This window comes from Zootoca vivipara, chromosome Z1, assembly GCF_965207765.1.
Source record: "Zootoca vivipara chromosome Z1, rZooViv2.hap1.1, whole genome shotgun sequence".
In the NCBI taxonomy this organism is placed as follows: domain Eukaryota; kingdom Metazoa; phylum Chordata; class Lepidosauria; order Squamata; family Lacertidae; genus Zootoca; species Zootoca vivipara.
In genome coordinates, this window is record NC_142583.1 from 35,014,136 (window position 1) to 35,032,066 (window position 17,931).

Consider the following 17,931-nt stretch of genomic DNA (forward strand, 5'->3'; position numbering starts at 1 on the left):
TCCCAGGAATGGATATTCAGAGGGATACTTTCGCCAACAGAACAATCATAGCTTAGCAGCCATTGACTCAGTAATAAGGCAGCTTCCTGTGTAGCAAGGATTGTGACTCATGTAGCATTTGCTCCTTGAATTCCATCCCCCTGCACCCTCCTTTTTTCATGGCTTACTCACATTTAAAGAAATGACTCCAATGATGCACCACATCTAGTTTGGCCCGAAAAGTGGGTGGGGAAAATACACCATCAATGACACAGCTCCTTTATGGAGCCTTTCTGGGTCCACCTTCCTCATCCTTCTCTCCCCTGGAGCGCGTGCAATCTAAATTTCTTAGAGCTCTCCTACATGTCCCCAGATGTGTCTCAAATGCATGGGTTAGACTAGAAACGGGGATGATGAGAGTGGAGGCTTCCATCTGCCTATCATCAATTTACAAATGGCTGACATTAAATCTGCTCCCTCGAGGAATAGCTCCATTGATCCTCTGCGATCAGTTCCAGTCAGGCTGGCTGATAGCAGTCCTGAACACTCTCCAGGAAATGGGTTTTGCTCCCCAAGCCCTTTTAAGTATGGGGTTGAGCCAAGCAAAAGCCACGGTCAGACAAAGAATCATAGACATCGAGAGACAACAGGACTGCTCAAGATGCCCCTGTGACGATCACCCAAATTTAGGGACAGCATAGAAGGAGTTAAAGGGATTAGCCAGTTAGAACCCTAGGGGGCGGAGTTAGGAGGACTATATAAACCCACCCCTGGGAGGAGAAGGGTTGTTGCTGTTGGGGCTTGTTGTGGGAGGTTTGAGGAGGTGTGGCTGAGAGTTCGGGGGGGGGGGAGTTGAGAGAGTCTGAGGGTGAGGCAGAGGTAGCGAGGTAACCAGAAGGGAGAGAGAGTTTGGAACTGTTATTGATTAGAAGCTATAGGTATAGGCTGGTATAGGAACTGTTATGAAAGAAAATAAGAACTAATCTTTTGGAAACTACATACTTATGTACTGAATCTAAAGAAACACAGTTTGTTCCAACGTTATCCCTGACTGGAGTGAGTGGGGAGATTACCAGACATATACTGGTTGGTGGCAGCGGAATTAAAATGTGGTTGGTGCAGGTACCAACGGACCGTGAAACATCTGGGGGTTCTGTGCAGATGGAGTAAACCGCCACAGCCCCGAATACAAAATTAGAGAAACTGAGAGATATATAGCTGCTCCGGCAGCTAACCTCTCCTTTCTCTTAGCCAAAAATGCAAGAAGGGCTTTCACACTTGCCAGAAGCTCAGCCCTGCCCACGCCTGTCTTGCAAGGATCCTACAAAAAAGTTCCATATGCTCAAAGACTTGCACCTGCTCAATGGGGAAAATAAGTAGCCCAGAGCACCTTTTCTTTAGCTGTCCCTTCTATGAAGAGGCACATAGGGAGACCTTGGACTCCCTACTAGTGAGGTTAGTTGACATCCCGGAAAAGCAAATATATGCCATGCTCCTGTTAGGCAAAGACCAGAAGACAACCTGGACGGTTGCCAGATTCTGTGTCCAGATCTGCAGACAGAGGCCTTCCCCTGAGACAAACCAGTTCGTTTGAAAGTCCCTAATTCCCTAATTCCGACCCAGGGCCAGTACTCTGTGGCAGTTTTTTTAAGTTTTAAGCAGTTTTATGCTCATTGCATTTATAAATATTAATTTTATTGATGTATAAAGTTTTTTATATATGTTTTGTACTTCGGGATTGTTCTCCCAAATGTGTTTTCAAAAGTTGGTCTTCGACCGTAATAAATTATTCATTCATTCATTCACCAGCAATGATCCTTTGTTTTGATAACTTTAATGATTCCAGGGTTTGTTTGTTTGTTTGAAAAAGGCAAACCATATACGCTGAAGAAGTGTGCATTGCCATTCATAGCTGTGCATTTACAGGAGAGTCAAGTCTTATACCTGAGCAAACAGAATGGAACTCTTAACAAACACACATGCAAACTTCATTTGGTGGTATACACAGCAGCATACGGATGTCTAGCTTACATTCTATTTGAACATATTTAATTGCACAAAGTGCAATGACGGGCGCAGATCCCAGGCAAGATGCGTGACATAAAAGCACAAACCACAAGAACAAGAAACAAAACAAAAAAAGAATTACCATTGAGCAAGACGGGCAGCGTTTCTACTGTCCTTTTTTATCATCTAGCAATAAAGCAGGAAGAGTTTCAAGCTTGATGTGTTAACAGTGCCAGCAGCTCAATCTGCAATCCATTTAAAATGAATACTAATATCTGAGTCAATTTAACACCACTGAGAACAAACAGGATTGCCTTCAATCACTCAGGTATGGGTCAGACTATAAGATACCTGAAAGTTCAAGCATTTGCAGTTTCCTCATATAAAGGTATGTATGCACCCAAAATACCCAGACTTGCCTTGAGAATAAAACAGGGATCCACACCAGTACACTTGCTTTACTTCTTAGTTCCTCATCCATTACTAATTTTCCCATTGGCAGGCTCAGATTTTTAACTGAAATGTTTGAAAAACCATGAATTGGCACCACAGCGCCCCCCCCCAGTGCATCCTGTTAAATTTTTTGCAACACTGGTCTGAAAAGGCAGAGGGAAGGGGTACAAGACAGAACTGCAAAATAGCTGAGCGCTAGGATCATTGAGAGGGCTAGTTTTTGGTCTCTGCTAAAATAAATTAGCAGAAGAAATAAGCATGGTGCTATTGGTGAGCGGATGAATAGCACAAAATCATTGTAAAGGAACAAAGAAATGTCCACTTCTGTCAGAACCAATTGCAGAAAAGTTTGGACCACTTTAATGTAAAACTCTTTCCCCCCCCTGACCTTCTCCTTCCCAAAAAGGACTTCAAAAACAGTTCACAGCATAAGTGCAAACTTCCTGAGGTCCTGGGTGCCCAAGCACCCACAAATTTCCCATGAAAGGGCTGGGCACCCATAAATTTCAGTGCCAGGGCCATGCACGCTGCATGTCACCTACGGCCCCAGGAATCCACGGTCACAGGGCCAAGCTGGCACATATGGTTCACAGGATGCCTTGCAGGTGCTCAATCCATCAGTAACTGATTGCACAATACAAAGCTGGGTACCACTTTCATTATACAAACTTCAAGTGTGGTGCTAATAGAAGCCTAATCTTGAAATCTGTGGTTTGCCCTTCCAGAATTTCATTGCTTCATTGCAAATGGCTAAAAAGTAGGTGTTTCACTGACCTTGTTTCTAACTTCAATAGGGAAACACATCTTTCATGTAAAGTCTTTTAGGAAACCCACTTCTTTCAGAAAGGAAGATGCAGCAAGTTTGAACTTCAACAGCCATTTGCAGCTTTGCCACTAGAGGGTAGTTTGATCCTGTGGCCTAAAAGGACTGTGCAATGTTCCAAGCAGTCAAATGTTTATTGTCATCTGCCTCCAACTACCAATGTCTTATCTCCTCCACTTTTTAAAATGTGCATTGACAATGGCCAACCCGTTTCTTCTGCGTTACTGCTGGCTGTGCTTCTGAATTCACTGTACGCAACCAAACACTGGCTTAGTCTTTTATAGTTCTTTGGAGTTGACATTATACTTGATGACAAATGGCCTTGGAAATGTTCTCAAATTGCACCCAGTTCATAAGATTTATATGAGTCAACAGTACATCTGAGCACATCCAACAATGCATCAGCATGAAACTATTTCCCCTGGCGCTCACTCACATTCCTTGTCCAGCTTCACTGCTTTCTTGGGGTCAAACAAGAAGTGCAATAGAGATGTGTGAATGCACTTCTCTCTCTTTAAATGCAAATGCAAATTGGGTGAGGATTGGGCCAGAGCCACAAGGGAAAGGGGCTTAACCCTTTCTGCCTGCATTGTTTTCCTACTCATGACCCCCTGGCCCCACCATCTGCTACTTGCACCTTTGCTTTTCCTATCAGGGCAAATGCCAGCTGGGAGGAGCAATTTCCATCAGGAAGATGGCACAAGGGAAAGGTTAAATGGCTTTTCTCCCCCTCTGCCCCTGGTCCCAATCCATATCGCCACCATACCTGTTAGCTGCAAAAAGAGAAAGAGCGACGAATATGTGTATGTGTACGCCCACTGCCACATCTAGTTTGACCCCCCCCCCTAGACACTTGTAGGCTGAGAAAACGGGGGTCCACTGCAATGCTCCTCCTTGGCTTCCAGCTTTTTCTTGGCTTTCAGTGCAGGCGATACCTCTGGGTGGATGGAATCCAGCCGCTGTTCGCACCGGAAAGCAGTCAGGAAAGCTGTTCTGTAGTTGCTGTTCATCCAGCCATAGAGGAGTGGGTTGGCAAAAGTGGAGCACATAGCAATGACATGAAAGAGTGTGTAGATCAGTTTGTATTCCTGCAAATGCAACACGCTGCCGTCAATATCGCTGACAAGTTGAAAGATGTGGAAGGGCAGCCAGCAGACCCCAAACACCACCACAACACACACCAGCATCTTGGTAGTTTTCCGACGCCTCTGGTGGTAATGGTCCCCCGCCGCCCCAGGACTGATGTGGTTCTTTAGCTTACTCCAGATACGGATATAGGCATAGGAGATGATGGCCAGAGGCAAGACATATTGGATCAGGAACATCAAGACGCTGTAAATGGTGCCATAATTGACCAGCCCTTCCCTGGGCCAGGCCTCAGCGCAGACCACCATCTTCAAGTCCTGGTTGAGCTCAATGGAGAAATACTCCCGGAAGATAGCCAGAGGACTGGCCAAGATGGCACTGACAGCCCAGGCCACCCCAATGATCAAGAAGCTGATCCTCTTGGAAATTTTGCTCTCCAGGTGATACACAATGCAGCGGTGCCGGTCCAAGGCTATCACAGTCAACGTCACTATGGATACCTGAACGGCAAGGCCTTGGGCGTACGGCACGAGGTGGCACAGCACAGAACCCAGCTTCCATTCTCCCAGCAATGTGTAAACTAATGTGAATGGCAGGCAGAGCGTGTTCACCAGCAGATCGGCCACGGCCAAGTTGGCAATGAAGAAGTTGGTCACTGTGCGCATGCTCTTGAACTTGATCACCACGTGAATCACCAAGGAGTTGCCCACTAACCCGAGCAAAATGATGACGCAGTAGGCACAGATGAGGACGATCTGCACCTCCACTAAATTGGTGCTATCCTTCAGATCTTGCTTGGGCTCGAAGCCTGGTGGCAAGTTCAGTCTGGAGTAGAGGTCCGTTTTAGTTAGTCTTGTCCGGTTCTCCATAATTTTGGATCCTCCCATCAGCCCCATGTTCTCTGTAGGTGTGATAAATTTCAACACACAAGCCGTATTCTTCCCCTACAAAGAACACCAAGATGATGGACATGTTAAAAAGGGGCAAAGTCAGGAGGTTTACCCCGAGGTAGGGTGTTGGTTAAATGAATTGGACTGGGAGGTCCCTGCTTCAAACTGCATCTCAGCCCTGAATTTTTAGGGACCCTAGGCAAGCAAATATATCTCAGACTCAGTTGCTTCATCTTTAATATAGACATAATACACACATTCTCACCACACGCAGCTTTCAGATACTATGACCTGTTGATCTGCAGAGAAGCAGTGGAGTGTTCCCATCACAGTGTTATGTTATGAGGAAAGGTTCCTTTCTCACAAGCTCAGTGCTGTGATGGTGAGAGAAACTGTTCTCTGCTGCATTTTTCTTCCCACCACAGCACTGTACTGGGAGCCGAGATTCCTCTTCTCCTAAGCTGGTCTTTTAAGCAACAGCCAGGCATCACAAACAACAGAAAGCCAGCCAGCCCTTTCAAGGGGTAATGATAAGCCACTGTCCCTGGATGCAAACTAATATGTAAACAAACCATTTGCTGCTCCCCCAAATTGTGTGTCTACTTTGGCAGAAGCTGTCCTGTACATGGGATGATAATGTTAGGCCAGGCAGAAATATCCACAATAACTGGGAAGATGTTGTACAGTTCTAATTGGCAAACATTGGCTAGTACTGTATGTCAGCTCTCAGATCCTATCAAATGTTGAGTGCTACATGTCAGACATTATGAATGTGCCCTGACCTTCTACTGAAAATTGAATGTCAAATCCTATTTCAGAATGTAGAATATTTGCATAGTCAAATAAATTTCAGGGAATATTCACCAATGCCATTAATAAAGAAGAACTTCAAGGATGGGGGTGGAATCATTTCAGCTTCAGCAGAAGGCATGTGGCAGCACTTTTAAATACCTCTGGACTGCTCCTCTGCCCTTCACAGCTAAGGATTTTGAACTGCATATGGCAAAATTCATTGGAGGAGAACTCTAATGGATCATTCATGAAAATATACAAATAAAATTATAGGTCTCAGCTACACAACTCACTGAAAATCAATTTCATGAACCAGATATATACCGGTACAGAACAGGGCAATGGTACTCACCCGACCTGCTGCCCGTATTGCTGCCGTTTACTTGGAAGTAGAGGGAAGGTGGCAGCAGTGAGGTCAGCGTGGTACGAACACACCAGCGGTGGCAATCCAGTGTTCTTGCCAGTACATTTCCACTGTGCCAACCTCTTCCCTCCACCTTCTGGTAAGCAGCAGTGACAGAAGGTCAGCTGAGTGGCTCCACCAACTGATGCAGAAAGCTAAAGTCAGTCACCTCATGTGATTTCCCCACAAGCAGAGCCAGTGTTTTGTGGTGGTTAGAGTGCCAGACGAGGACCAGCAAGACCAGGATTCTAGTGCCCACTTGACAATGAAGCTGACCGGGTGCGTTGGGGCAGCCACAGTCTCTCAGCTTAGCCTACTTCACTGGGTTGTGAGGATAAAATGAAGGAAGGTGGAGAGAGAACCACATTTGTCGTCTTGAGCTCCTTGGAGTTAAGGTGGGCTATAACTGAAATAAATAAAGACGTATGTACACACATAATACCTTTCATGCCCAGGGAATATACATAGGAAGCATTTCCCAGATGCTCCTGCTAGAAATGTAGTTCATTTTTGTGACTCTCAGCACGCTGCTCATGATACAGATGATTTGAAAGTAATACCCTCAAGTAAAGGAGAATTTTAGAAGCTACATGTCATGGACACCACACATTTTCTTTTAAACTCCAGAAAGGAGTGACAGAGGGACTGAAAAAACAGACACATCTACGACCATCTAAACAGAACTAAAACATGAAGTTCCCCCCTGTCCCTTTAAAAGGTCAGTGTAGCAAAGCAGCTAGCTTTCAGGAGTACAAGTTGTACCCTGCAATAAACAATAAGGGAACAGAAAGCATGCTTAATACCGAGGAGTTTTTCTATACAACGTTGACTTTGAAATTAAAATTTTAAAAACACATTAAAAATAACCTGAGGTAATGTTTCTTTGGCAGTGGACTGCACTTGGAGTGGTATTTCGAGAAGAAAACATTCCCCTATTCTCTGCTGCAGAACCTTTCAAGGAGCGATCAAAGAAAGGGGGGGGAACTTCTGCCTTTAGTTTATATATAAGCAGAGCAGTAAAGAGTGAGCGAGTACTGCTAACCAATGCTAAAGTTGTCAAAACTCTTCAGTTTATTATCAACTTGAGAAAATAAGCTCAAGAGAGACATGAAAATGAGCAAGTGTTGAAAGCTAGACTCTTTAAGCCTGAAATCTTACTGACTTATCTGGGAATAAATCCCACTGAATTAAATGGGACTTCCTTCCATGTAGGTATAATAGTAATAGTAATTTATTATTATTATTATTATTATTATTATTATTATTATTATTATTATTATTATTATTAATACCCCACCCATTTGGCTGGGTTTCCCCAGCCACTCTGGTTGGCTTCCAACAGAATATTAAAATACAATAATCTATTAAACATTAAAAGCTTCCCTAATTATAGGATTGCACTGACCATCTGCTTTAACACCCCCGTTTATATGAAGAAGGTGTTATAAGTCTTCCTCATTACATGAGAACACATCCTGAACTGTGGCGATAGAATTCATAAATCCAGGTTATCACCGTGGCAACACAAACAAGGGCATTTTTAAATTATTCCAGAATAGAAAAAGTATTTTTGGGGTTACCAATTTATCATATAGTTTTGAGCAACTTAAGATACTTCCACAGAAGCTATTTTCACTGAAATTATGCTTGCTCGCTTCCTGAGCGTATCCATATGATGTCCTTATTAGCCTGCTGCTTTCTAGTGTTTTCTGAAAAATCCTTTGTCTTTTCCCCATTTTTCCCTGCATGCCTAAACAATGGCAATTTTTGTGGCCAGCTTCAACCTGTCCAGAATAAACAAGTTAAACCCTATTAAGATTTCAGGGTACCTATGCATTTAAATTAAATGCTTCCTCTTAGAAAGCTCAGCCCATCATATTGCTGCTTCTTAATCTGTGCTGGAGGAGGCAGAATGAATAGGATCCATTTTCCCCCTTGAATAACATCTCTACAATTACCCCCATGTCAGTTTCCCTTCTTGCTGGGTGTGTGAGAGAGATTTACTATTATTAATAATCTAATTTTCATACATGGCAAAATAGTGATTTATTTATTTTTAAGTGATGTACTCACCCCCATATGCAGAAACTGTAAAGGGCATTCAGGCTATTTTGGATAGAGAAGCTATTCAAGGGGCAGATCAGAAACTATTCACCACTGATCCCCAGAGCACAGACCAGCAAAAAGCAACAAAACAGACTGAACTTGCTAAGAGTATTTCCATTAGTTTTGGATATGGAACTTACCTGTGAATAGACATCACATAAGGAACTTGGCCAGGGGGAAGGGTACCACTGAATAACTTGGTGTGGTATTCAGTATCACTTTCTGCAAACTGAGGAAAAGCAGTGCCTTGGCACTTTGTGTGGAAGCACCCACAGGGTGGATTTAACAGAGGAGCACTAACCACAAGGAAGCCAGTTTGAAATGTGGCAATTTATGAGGGGCTCCCACAACCATTCAGAAATACAGCCAAGTATGGAAAAGATACAGCCCTGCCTACTATGAAGGAATGGTTGATAAAATTACTGGACTTAGCAGAGATGGCAAAATTAACATGTTTAATTAGAGGGGGGGAAACATTACTGGCATTTATTAAGGATTGGAAACTTCTTGCAGGCTTTTCTGCTTGAATGAGAAAACGAACTTGTAATATCTGGATTAGAAGATTGAAAAGAATATTGGCTCATAGAAAATAGAATAGTTGGGTGTTAATGAGTGATACTATATTTAACGGACAGGCAGAGAACCTTTATATCTTTCCATGTTCTTTTCTTTCTCTTTCTCTCTCTCTCTTTTTACCTTTTTCTTTCTTTCTTCCTCCACCCACTTTTCCCCCTCCTTTTGTTCCTGTTCATTTTTAGATTAGTATTTCTTTTACTCTGTTGTATAATAGAAAGATACTTTGTATTGGGTAAGACCTTTTGCATAGCTTTTGATATATTCTACCAAGAAATGTAGGAAAGTGTATATCCCCATTCAGTAAACTGAATTTACCTTGTAGCTGCTGAACAGAACTATAGAGGACACGTCTTTGTAATCAAAGGTACCTAATAGAAAGTTGGGATCCTTTCCCACAGGTAGCGACATAACTAGCTGCTCGGGTGCCTGGTAGGACTCGCGCGTCCTGCAGTCAGGGACGGAGTGCAAGGCATGAAGCCTCTCTGCCGCCTCCACCTCAGCTGTGGGGCAGTGGGGGGAGAGGCCGAGGGCAGACATAACTCCCATGCTGCCGTTTGAGGCAGCGCAGAGCCTACAGGCACCTGCTCAAGCCACCACATCACACACAGATCCCTTCCTCCACCAGTGCCCACAGAGGTGGGATAACCCTTTTTCTGCATCCCCTTGGGAGGTAATCTGTTGGATGCTGCACACCAGCAGAGAGCAGAGACAGAAACAAAAGTGGGGAGAATTTGAACCAAGGATGTGTGACAGGACAGCCCCTTCCTCCCCTCTTGTTTTCTAACTGCCCTTTCATTCCCCCCCCTCTCTCTCTCTGCCATCATCTTTCCCTCCATTTCCTCCCTCATTGCTACCCACATGAAATTAGGCCGCAGGCTGTATGAAAGCAGGCTATGGGCCTCATTAGGTTCCCAAACCACACATTGCCCACCTGCACTCTACTCTGCCGCAGGGTTGGCAATCCTCTCTTTCAAGGCACGGCTGGCGGCAGCTGCTATCAACACCTGCAACGGCATGTGGACAAGAGAAGACCTGAAACGAAGCAACAGAGCATGGTGACACTAATAGTAAGTTGGCAAGCAAATATACAAGACGCACATTTGCCATGTTTCCTGTCCTTACAGCCAGCGGCTTTATCAGATGGACACAGCCCTGCAGAGTGAAAATACAGGCAACCACTATGGTGGTACTATTATTACCTGAACCCACTCTTTGTGTCAGATGAACATGCCTCGGGCATTATTTCCCCAGCTGCTCCTCTGTATGAAGGCAAGCCCTAGCCTTAGTCAATTAGAACTTAATGAACCATTCTAGACCTATTGAAATTCTATATTGCCTTTCCCAATAGCAATGCATTTGTCGGCTACATTCTGTTAACTTATGTGCCCTGCTCCTTATGTTTACAATACGTGGGAAGCGAAAGTATTATGGCTTGCAAAAAAATGGTGGTACAACTCAGGATTGCTGAGCTGCAAAGCACAACTGCAGGTTTTTCTAGGGATGGGAGTGAACTCCCAGTTGCCAAAGGAATTTGTGACCCTTCATTTCCTACACATCCTTAATAATGCATTGATTGTCCTACTCTATGCCTTTAACCAGGGACAGCCTGCAAAGCAATTTCATCTGCTGCCAAGGTCACACCAAATGTTAATGAAGTAAAAAAGGTTGCCTCCAGCTTTCCTCATTCAAAGAGATAAGGTGTTTAAAAACTTGTGTGTCAGAGAAATTCATTTATTTTAAGGTTTGTTTTATATGTAAGGCACAGACAATACCCAAGTGGCCACATTTTATAATTGTGAAGCAGTAAATATTATATGCAGCTATGTGCTTCTTTTCTCCATTTTCTTTCTTTTTTAAAACCAAAAGCAAACTCAAGGAACAGGGGAACTGTGACCCTCCAGGCATTCCTGGACTACAATTCCCATCACCCCTGGGTTGGATTTGGGAGCCCACCAACATCTGGAGGGCACAGATTCCCCAACCTTGCTCAAGAGAGGAACAGCAGCACAGTGGATCTCTTTTACTTATTCATTCATTCATTTCAGGAACAAAAAAAAAAAAAGCAATTTGCATTTCACCAGAAATGGCTCGTCAGTGGGGCAAAGCCACTGCACTAGCTTCCCAGCTGTTGGTTTGCTGGAGAGGTGATGCGGTGGAAGCTTGACATGGTGCAAATGCATCAGCAGGAACTTGGCTGCATCAGTGTGTTTGCACTGTGCTGACCTTCCCACCACCTCACCCTCTCATTCTGAGAAAGTAACAGCAATGCACCTGCTGGGAATCTAGCAGAGTGGCTCTCGCCACCCCTAATCTGCCTCTGCATTTCATCTTAAAAATATAAAAGCCCTATGTATTCCAGTTACTGAAAATCATATCTAGAGGACTCTATAAACTTTTCCCTTCTTGCTGTTTTTCCACTACCCAGCTGTTTTCCAAACTGCCTGGGGAAATATATGGGTTCTCAAGAGTTTTCCCTCGCAAAGGGAGAAAAGGGGGGCAGTTTGCGGGTTGGGTGAGCAGGCAAATGGCAAGGAAGGACATAGTTAAGCAGTCCCTTCCCTCTCCCCTGCTCCAAATTGCAGCCCAGACATGGGTTTTCATTTTTGAAATGATCAGAGGAAGGCTTGATTTGTGTGCCTCCTGTGTGTTGTTCACTCTGACCCTGTAAAGCTTTTGTTGCTGGATGACACTGAACTTGTTATGAATCCTGATCACCTGTGAAGGGGGAAGGTTATAGAAAGAGCCCCTTTCTCCCTTTACTCAAAACTATATGGAGAACAGAAGGGGCCCTAAGAATCCTGAAGCTGGCCACCTCTGCCTTGGACTACATCTTGGCGTACATCTATGCAGCAACTTTAAAGAAGACCAGCATCTACCATGTGTCCAGCCCCCACTGTCCATATCTGGCCACAACTTCAGCCCCCTCTGGTTCATCTCCTTGCCCATCCACACCACCTGTTACAGTAATGCCCTGTAACAGGTAATAAACATGGAAAGAGACATGCTTATTGGCTGTCAAAATGGGGGCAGGGGGGAAGCTCCCAGTTTCATCCCTCTTCCCACACTTCAGTTTAAGACACAAGAGCCAGACTGGGAAAGGTATGCCATGGATGTCCCTTTAGGAACTTGTGGCTGGAAAATTTTTCATTCTCTTGCAAACATTACCACCTCCCCAACTGATTTGCATTACCTTTGCTGAGGCTTCTCAAGCTGTAAAGGTTACATCTCTGTGGTACGGATGGTGGTGGCGGTCACAGTACTAGTAATAATATATTTTAAGTCAATCACACCTGTGGACAGGTGAAACAAAAGTATATCATGGTTGAAATGTAGATGCAAAACTATCTGCCTGCACAGGTAAGGTAGGAGACTGGTGTCATGGGTGACCAGAAATCACATTTGCACACATTGCTAAAAGGTTGTTTTAGTGTCCCTCATGGAAAGGGTGGGGGAAACCACTGAAACCTGATCCTAGCCAAGTTTACTTGGAAGTTGGCCCCACTGAGGACTATTAAAGTAGAAGCCAGTGTGCTGAACATAATGGAGCAGACTTCAAACTTGTTGCGTCTACTTCCCTCGCCTACAACCCGAGATCCACCAACAAGCTCCAAGTGTAAAAGATACAATATTGTCCTAGTTTGCAAATAACATGAAGCCAAACCATGGCTATCCATGAACGAGCAGGTAGCCACAGCCATCTGAATCTGAGCTTGTGGTTTGTCTGAGCCACTATGAGTTGCTGTGGGTCCCTCATTCATACTTAGATACGGTTTGGCCCAACATTATGTGTGAAGTGGGCCAGTGAGAATTCAGTAACAGGGTGCTTCTGAACCTCAGAATGTGTTTTCACTTCCAGAAATGAACTGAGGTTGCAGTCCTTTCACACAACAGATAGACCCTGGTTAGCTTTCTTCATTTCAGCATCCCCACTTAAGTGGAAAAAGTAATTTCGGTGTTACCATTGCTAAACAACTAGGAATCATGAATCCTTGCAGGTTCATTGCAAATCACCCAACTTACCTAGGTAAGAGTAAGTCCCAGTAAACTCAATGGGGCTTACCCTTCAACAGACATATACAGGGCTCCACTGTAAATAAACACACAATTACGAAGTCTGCTTATAATGCATGTAGCATGCAACCAGGGTGCATAACATACAATTCAAGGAACACTGCACTTACTCCCAATTAAGAAAAAAGCATGTTAAAATTTCTTTGGCAAAAAAATTGTTTTAAAAAACTGTATTGAAAGGCTGCTTCATTTTTCTACAAAACTTCATCTTCCATATCTCTCTTTTCATCAAGCTTTTCATCCTCCGTTTGGCTAGAAAATGATCAGATAATGTTTTTTCTTCTCTTGACACCATCTTTTCTTTATATCCTTGTTAAAGTGCTCTGCTGAGTTTGCTTCATCCAAGGAAGCATTTTTTGGGTAGCAGCACCAGAGGGGAGAAAAGAATAAAGATACTTCAAGAATCCAACAAAACAAGCAGAGGAGAAATTGCATTTGGTTAACAAATGCCGAAAATTGGAAAGATCGAGGGTGTTTGATGGGGCTGTTACTAAGAATCCTACTGTATTGTATATAAAATCCTCATTATTTCTCTCTGTCTCTCTTTCTTTCACCTATTCTGAAGCACGCTGGTTTTCGCTAATGCTGTTTTTTTACTCGAATGGTTGCACAAAAACATCTTGCAATCATGCTTCTCATAATCCATATTCCAGCACTGCTCTTCGGATTTTAGAACTCCTGCTGGACTCATTCTGCAATGGCCTGGTTCACACATCACATTAAACAGGGAAGTGATGCCCTCCAGATGTTGCTTCATGTCTGCTCCCATGATCCCTGGCCACTAACAAAGCTGGCTGGGGCCGATGGGAGTTGGAGTCCAACAACAACTGCAGGGCACTACATTGACCACCCCTGTGTTAAACCACAGCTAGCATAACCTGTAGTTTAATATTGTTACACACCATCCCAATCTCCGAGCAGGAATCCAAACACTTTCTCAGGCTTTGTGTTTCCTTTTGTAAAGGAGGCAAAGCGGAGACTGTGGCGTGTTTATGATATATGGTTAAGACCACCTGAGCCTACTGTGAAGGGGTTCCCAGCATTATACTCCAAGGGGGTCTCTTGCTTCTCCCATAGGCACAGTGAACTTGGATCCAACACAGAAATCAGCCATGCTCTCTGTCTGTTTCGCAGCCTGCCACAGTTTCTGCCAGTACTTCACTGCCAAGTGCCATCCTAAAACCTCTGGCCTTTTGTCTCTTGCTAGCTCTCTAGATGAAGGAGGGGTTCACACCCCTCTGCCTTCTGGCACAGAATAACTATTTTGTTAAACTCCCTGCCTCTTTTTGACTTGGCCATCATTAGGCTTTATACCCCTAACATCAAAAAAACCAAGATCATGGCCACTGGTCCCATCATCTCCTGGCAAATAGAAGGGGAAGAAATGGAGACAGTGAGAGATTTTACTTTCTTGGGCTCCTTGATCACTGCAGATGGTGACAACAGTCACGAAATTAAAAGACACCTGCTTCTTGGGAGAAAAGCAATGACAAACCTAGACAGCATCTTAAAAAGCAGAGGCATCACCTTGCCAACAAAGGTCCGTATAGTTAAAGCTATGGTTTTCCCAGTAGTGATGTATGGAAGTGAGAGCTGGACCATAAAGAAGGCTGATCGCCGAAGAATTGATGCTTTTGATTTATGGTGCTGGAGGAGACTCTTGAGAGTCCCATGGACTGCAAGAAGATCAAACCTATCCATTCTGAAGGAAATCAGCCCTGAGTGCTCACTGGAAAGACAGATCCTGAAGCTGAGGCTCCAATACTTTGGCCACCTCATGAGAAGAGAAGACTCCCTGGAAAAGACCCTGATGCTGGGAAAGATGGAGGCCACAAGGAGAAGGGGACGACAGAGGACGAGATGGTTGGACAGTGTTCTCGAAGCTATGAACATGAGTTTGACCAAACTGCAGGAGGCAGTGGAAGACAGGAGTGCCTGGCGTGCTCTGGTCCATGGGGTCACGAAGAGTCGGACACGACTAAACAACTAAACAACAACAACAACCCCTAACAACTCTCACTCAGCAAGCCATCATCAGGTTGGCCTGGCTTGTATTTCTAACATAAGCTATTTGGCACAGTTTAACTCCCCAAAGCTTAATAGAAAAATTCCCCAAAGCTTGATTTGTTCTCACTTTTATTGGACCCAGGAATTTAGGGTGTCTCATACCACACAAACTTGTAACAATATGAATGAACAGGACATCCTTTGGTATGAGGGTAAGAAGGGCCTCTTAACAATTTTATAGCCTCACAGAATTTATAGTCCAGGTTAATAACAAGGACTCAGTCCCATTTTCTTTATTTTGAGGTACCAAACAAGGGTGTCAATTATCTCTGGTACTTTTTGTTCTGCCTTTTTTTATCCCCTCAACATTTTACTTCACAATAATGAATTGATTAACACAGAACTGGAAGAACTTGGGGGGACACCTGCAGCTTATTTTAGAAGACAGAAAATATGGGTGGTTGCTTTGATGGAAAGCTGATTAAATGGGTAAAGGCTCTCGGGATGTTGATGACTATATTGAAATATGGCATCCATTTATAACTTTCTCAAATGAAAATAATACAATCTGGCATCCACCACTTGCACATGATTGGTTATGGAACAATGAACTCCACTGTTGAAACCGTTTTGTCCTACTTGAGCAAGGTGGGGTAATTTGTTACCGTTGGGAAAAGATTTAATTCTGTACTGTATTTACTGAAATCCAATGAAACCTCCTATTTAAAAATCTGACAGTTTAATGTGGCATGCAAACCAAGTCAACACGTCCATTCTACATCTCAAATACACTCTAGCAAACCATCTTTACAAGCAAACTATTCTATAAACATATCTACAAACTCCTCTATAAACATATTTGCTCAGAAGAGAATCCTGGTGATTTCCATGGGATTGGCTTTCACCCAACAGAGACTTAAAGTGACCTCCTAATGTAAAAGTTTGCTATGTGTTACTAACTTTCTTCCAGTGAAGAGAAGCTGCTGGTTTGAAAGAAATACAGAGCTGTTGAGAAAGGCAGGAGTTAAAGAAGGAAAGGCTACGATTTTGATGCTCCAAACAATCTGATCCATTATTTATGCCATATGGCCTGCTTTTAAAAAAAAAAAAGCATTACTGCTAGCTGACATTATCCTGGGTTGAAGTAAGTTTGATGCACATTTCCTTCCCCAGCCTTCAATAATGATGATAATAGGTGTTTAAAAATCCACCTAGCATTCTTGCAGAGCTGGCTAGTCCATTATTAATTGATTACCTCCTCCTATGGGATGTACACGGGGTGGAGCAGGGTAGAGTAGAGGTTGAACGCAACAAAGCACAACAAGAAAAGCAGAGAGATGTGTAGCAATATGCTTGCCAAACACTTAAACACAGATGACTCCTGAATGCTTTGTTGCTGCAGTTCATAATTCAATTATTCCGGCCGGAGTTCAACAAATTTCCATAGGGTGACTGCCGAGTCTGTAGCTTGTAGCCGGCAACCTGAGGTTCTTAGTGTCTAATTACCACCATCCCCGTCCCCATTATGACATTCAGAGGCTGCTACCACGGACCAAGCGCACACGCATCTTCCCGCGTCAGTTTATGTCCTGCCACTCTGAATCCCCGTGCGCAGCAATGCTCAAGGGCTCGCTTATTAATTCGAAACAGAGGAGAACCAGAGAACAGAATTGCCAGTTACCAGATGACCCTTTTCTCCCCGTGGAGATCGAGTCACCAAAGCACGAGCGAGGCTCTCCTTTCGCCTCCCTGGGCAGCGGCACTGCCAACACCAGGACCTTTGCTTAGAAAGCAGGATTGGAGGAAATGGGCGCAGAAGTGTCCAAGTTTCCAAGGCACTCCAGCCAGGGCGGGGACGGGTGCCTCGCCTGGATGGAGGAGGGACGCCAGGAGTTGCCCTCCAAGTACCAAGGGGGGCTGTTCTTTTCCGCCTTTCTCCCTAGATCGACCAGATACTTTTGTGGGGTGGGGGGTGCGGGTTTGACTTACCGATCTCCCGTACCTTTGCTTCCCTTCTTGCCTACCTCGCAGGGGGCTTGACTCCTCTCCCCGCCTCAGCCCGACGCTCAGTCTCTGCCGCCTGAAGTTTGCAGCGGCTCTTCCATCTCCGGGACGAGGGAGGCGCCGGCGTGCTCACCTGCCGAAGCTCGCCCGGCCACTGAGCGGGAGCGGGCAGAGGATGCCGAGGGGAAGGAAAGAAGGCAGCGGGGGAGGGAGGGGGAGGGAGGGCACCAAGAGCCCCGCCCACTCGTGCCCGGCCGGGCGGGGCTTCGCTCGGAATCTCTTCGGAACGCCGGAGGGCAGCCGCGCGGGGGAGGCATCCCGACGAGGAAACAAGCGTCTCTGAACATGTGCAGAGAGCCCCGCAGCTATGCCATGAATGGTGTCGCCGTGGGGCAGGCGTCAGCCCCGGGCGGCGCCTCCCTGGTCGTAATTGAACCGGTTTGTGAAAAAAGGAAGAGAGAGGAGCACTTCGGCCCCGCGGCCCCGCAAGTGTGTCTACTCAGAAGTAAGACCATTGAGTTCAGCGGGGTTTGCGCTCAGGTAAGTGCCGAAGGGATTGCAGTCCGACGACGAGCCACAGGTTTATCGTCTCGTCTGAAAATCCATGAAAATGAAGATGATGGAGATTGGGGGGGGGGGTTGGGGGCGGTTCAGATAGATTCAGATGGTTTATATCACGTCACAACAAAGTGGGTTTTCTGTAAATCCGAGTGGGTCTCTCGCGGTTGATGTCT

The 17,931-nt window shown here is 44.8% G+C and overlaps 1 protein-coding gene across 2 annotated transcripts; it reads right to left on the reverse strand.

The window, feature by feature from the left end:
- Positions 1 to 1,794: 1,794 nt before the first annotated feature.
- NPY2R (neuropeptide Y receptor Y2) lies at positions 1,795 to 17,367 on the reverse strand. Of its 2 annotated transcripts, none has more exons than XM_035112915.3 (4): positions 17,183 to 17,367; positions 12,306 to 12,405; positions 10,047 to 10,147; positions 1,795 to 5,292 (listed from the first exon to the last, which is right to left on the reverse strand). In XM_035112915.3, the coding sequence occupies exon 4, from the start codon at positions 5,242 to 5,244 to the stop codon at positions 4,108 to 4,110; it is 1,137 nt and encodes a 378-aa protein (XP_034968806.1). In that variant the 5' UTR covers positions 5,245 to 5,292; positions 10,047 to 10,147; positions 12,306 to 12,405; positions 17,183 to 17,367; the 3' UTR covers positions 1,795 to 4,107. The 2 variants fall into 2 exon arrangements, with proteins under 2 accessions (XP_034968806.1, XP_088516349.1); XM_088660223.1 differs by having other exon boundaries at positions 10,047 to 10,119; positions 17,183 to 17,353.
- Between the last annotated feature and the right edge of the window lie 564 nt (positions 17,368 to 17,931).

Bases quoted from the DNA above. Each gene is read 5' to 3' on its own strand.
- NPY2R (XM_035112915.3), bottom strand. From the start codon at position 5,244: ATGGGGCTGATGGGAGGATCCAAAATTATGGAGAACCGGACAAGACTA.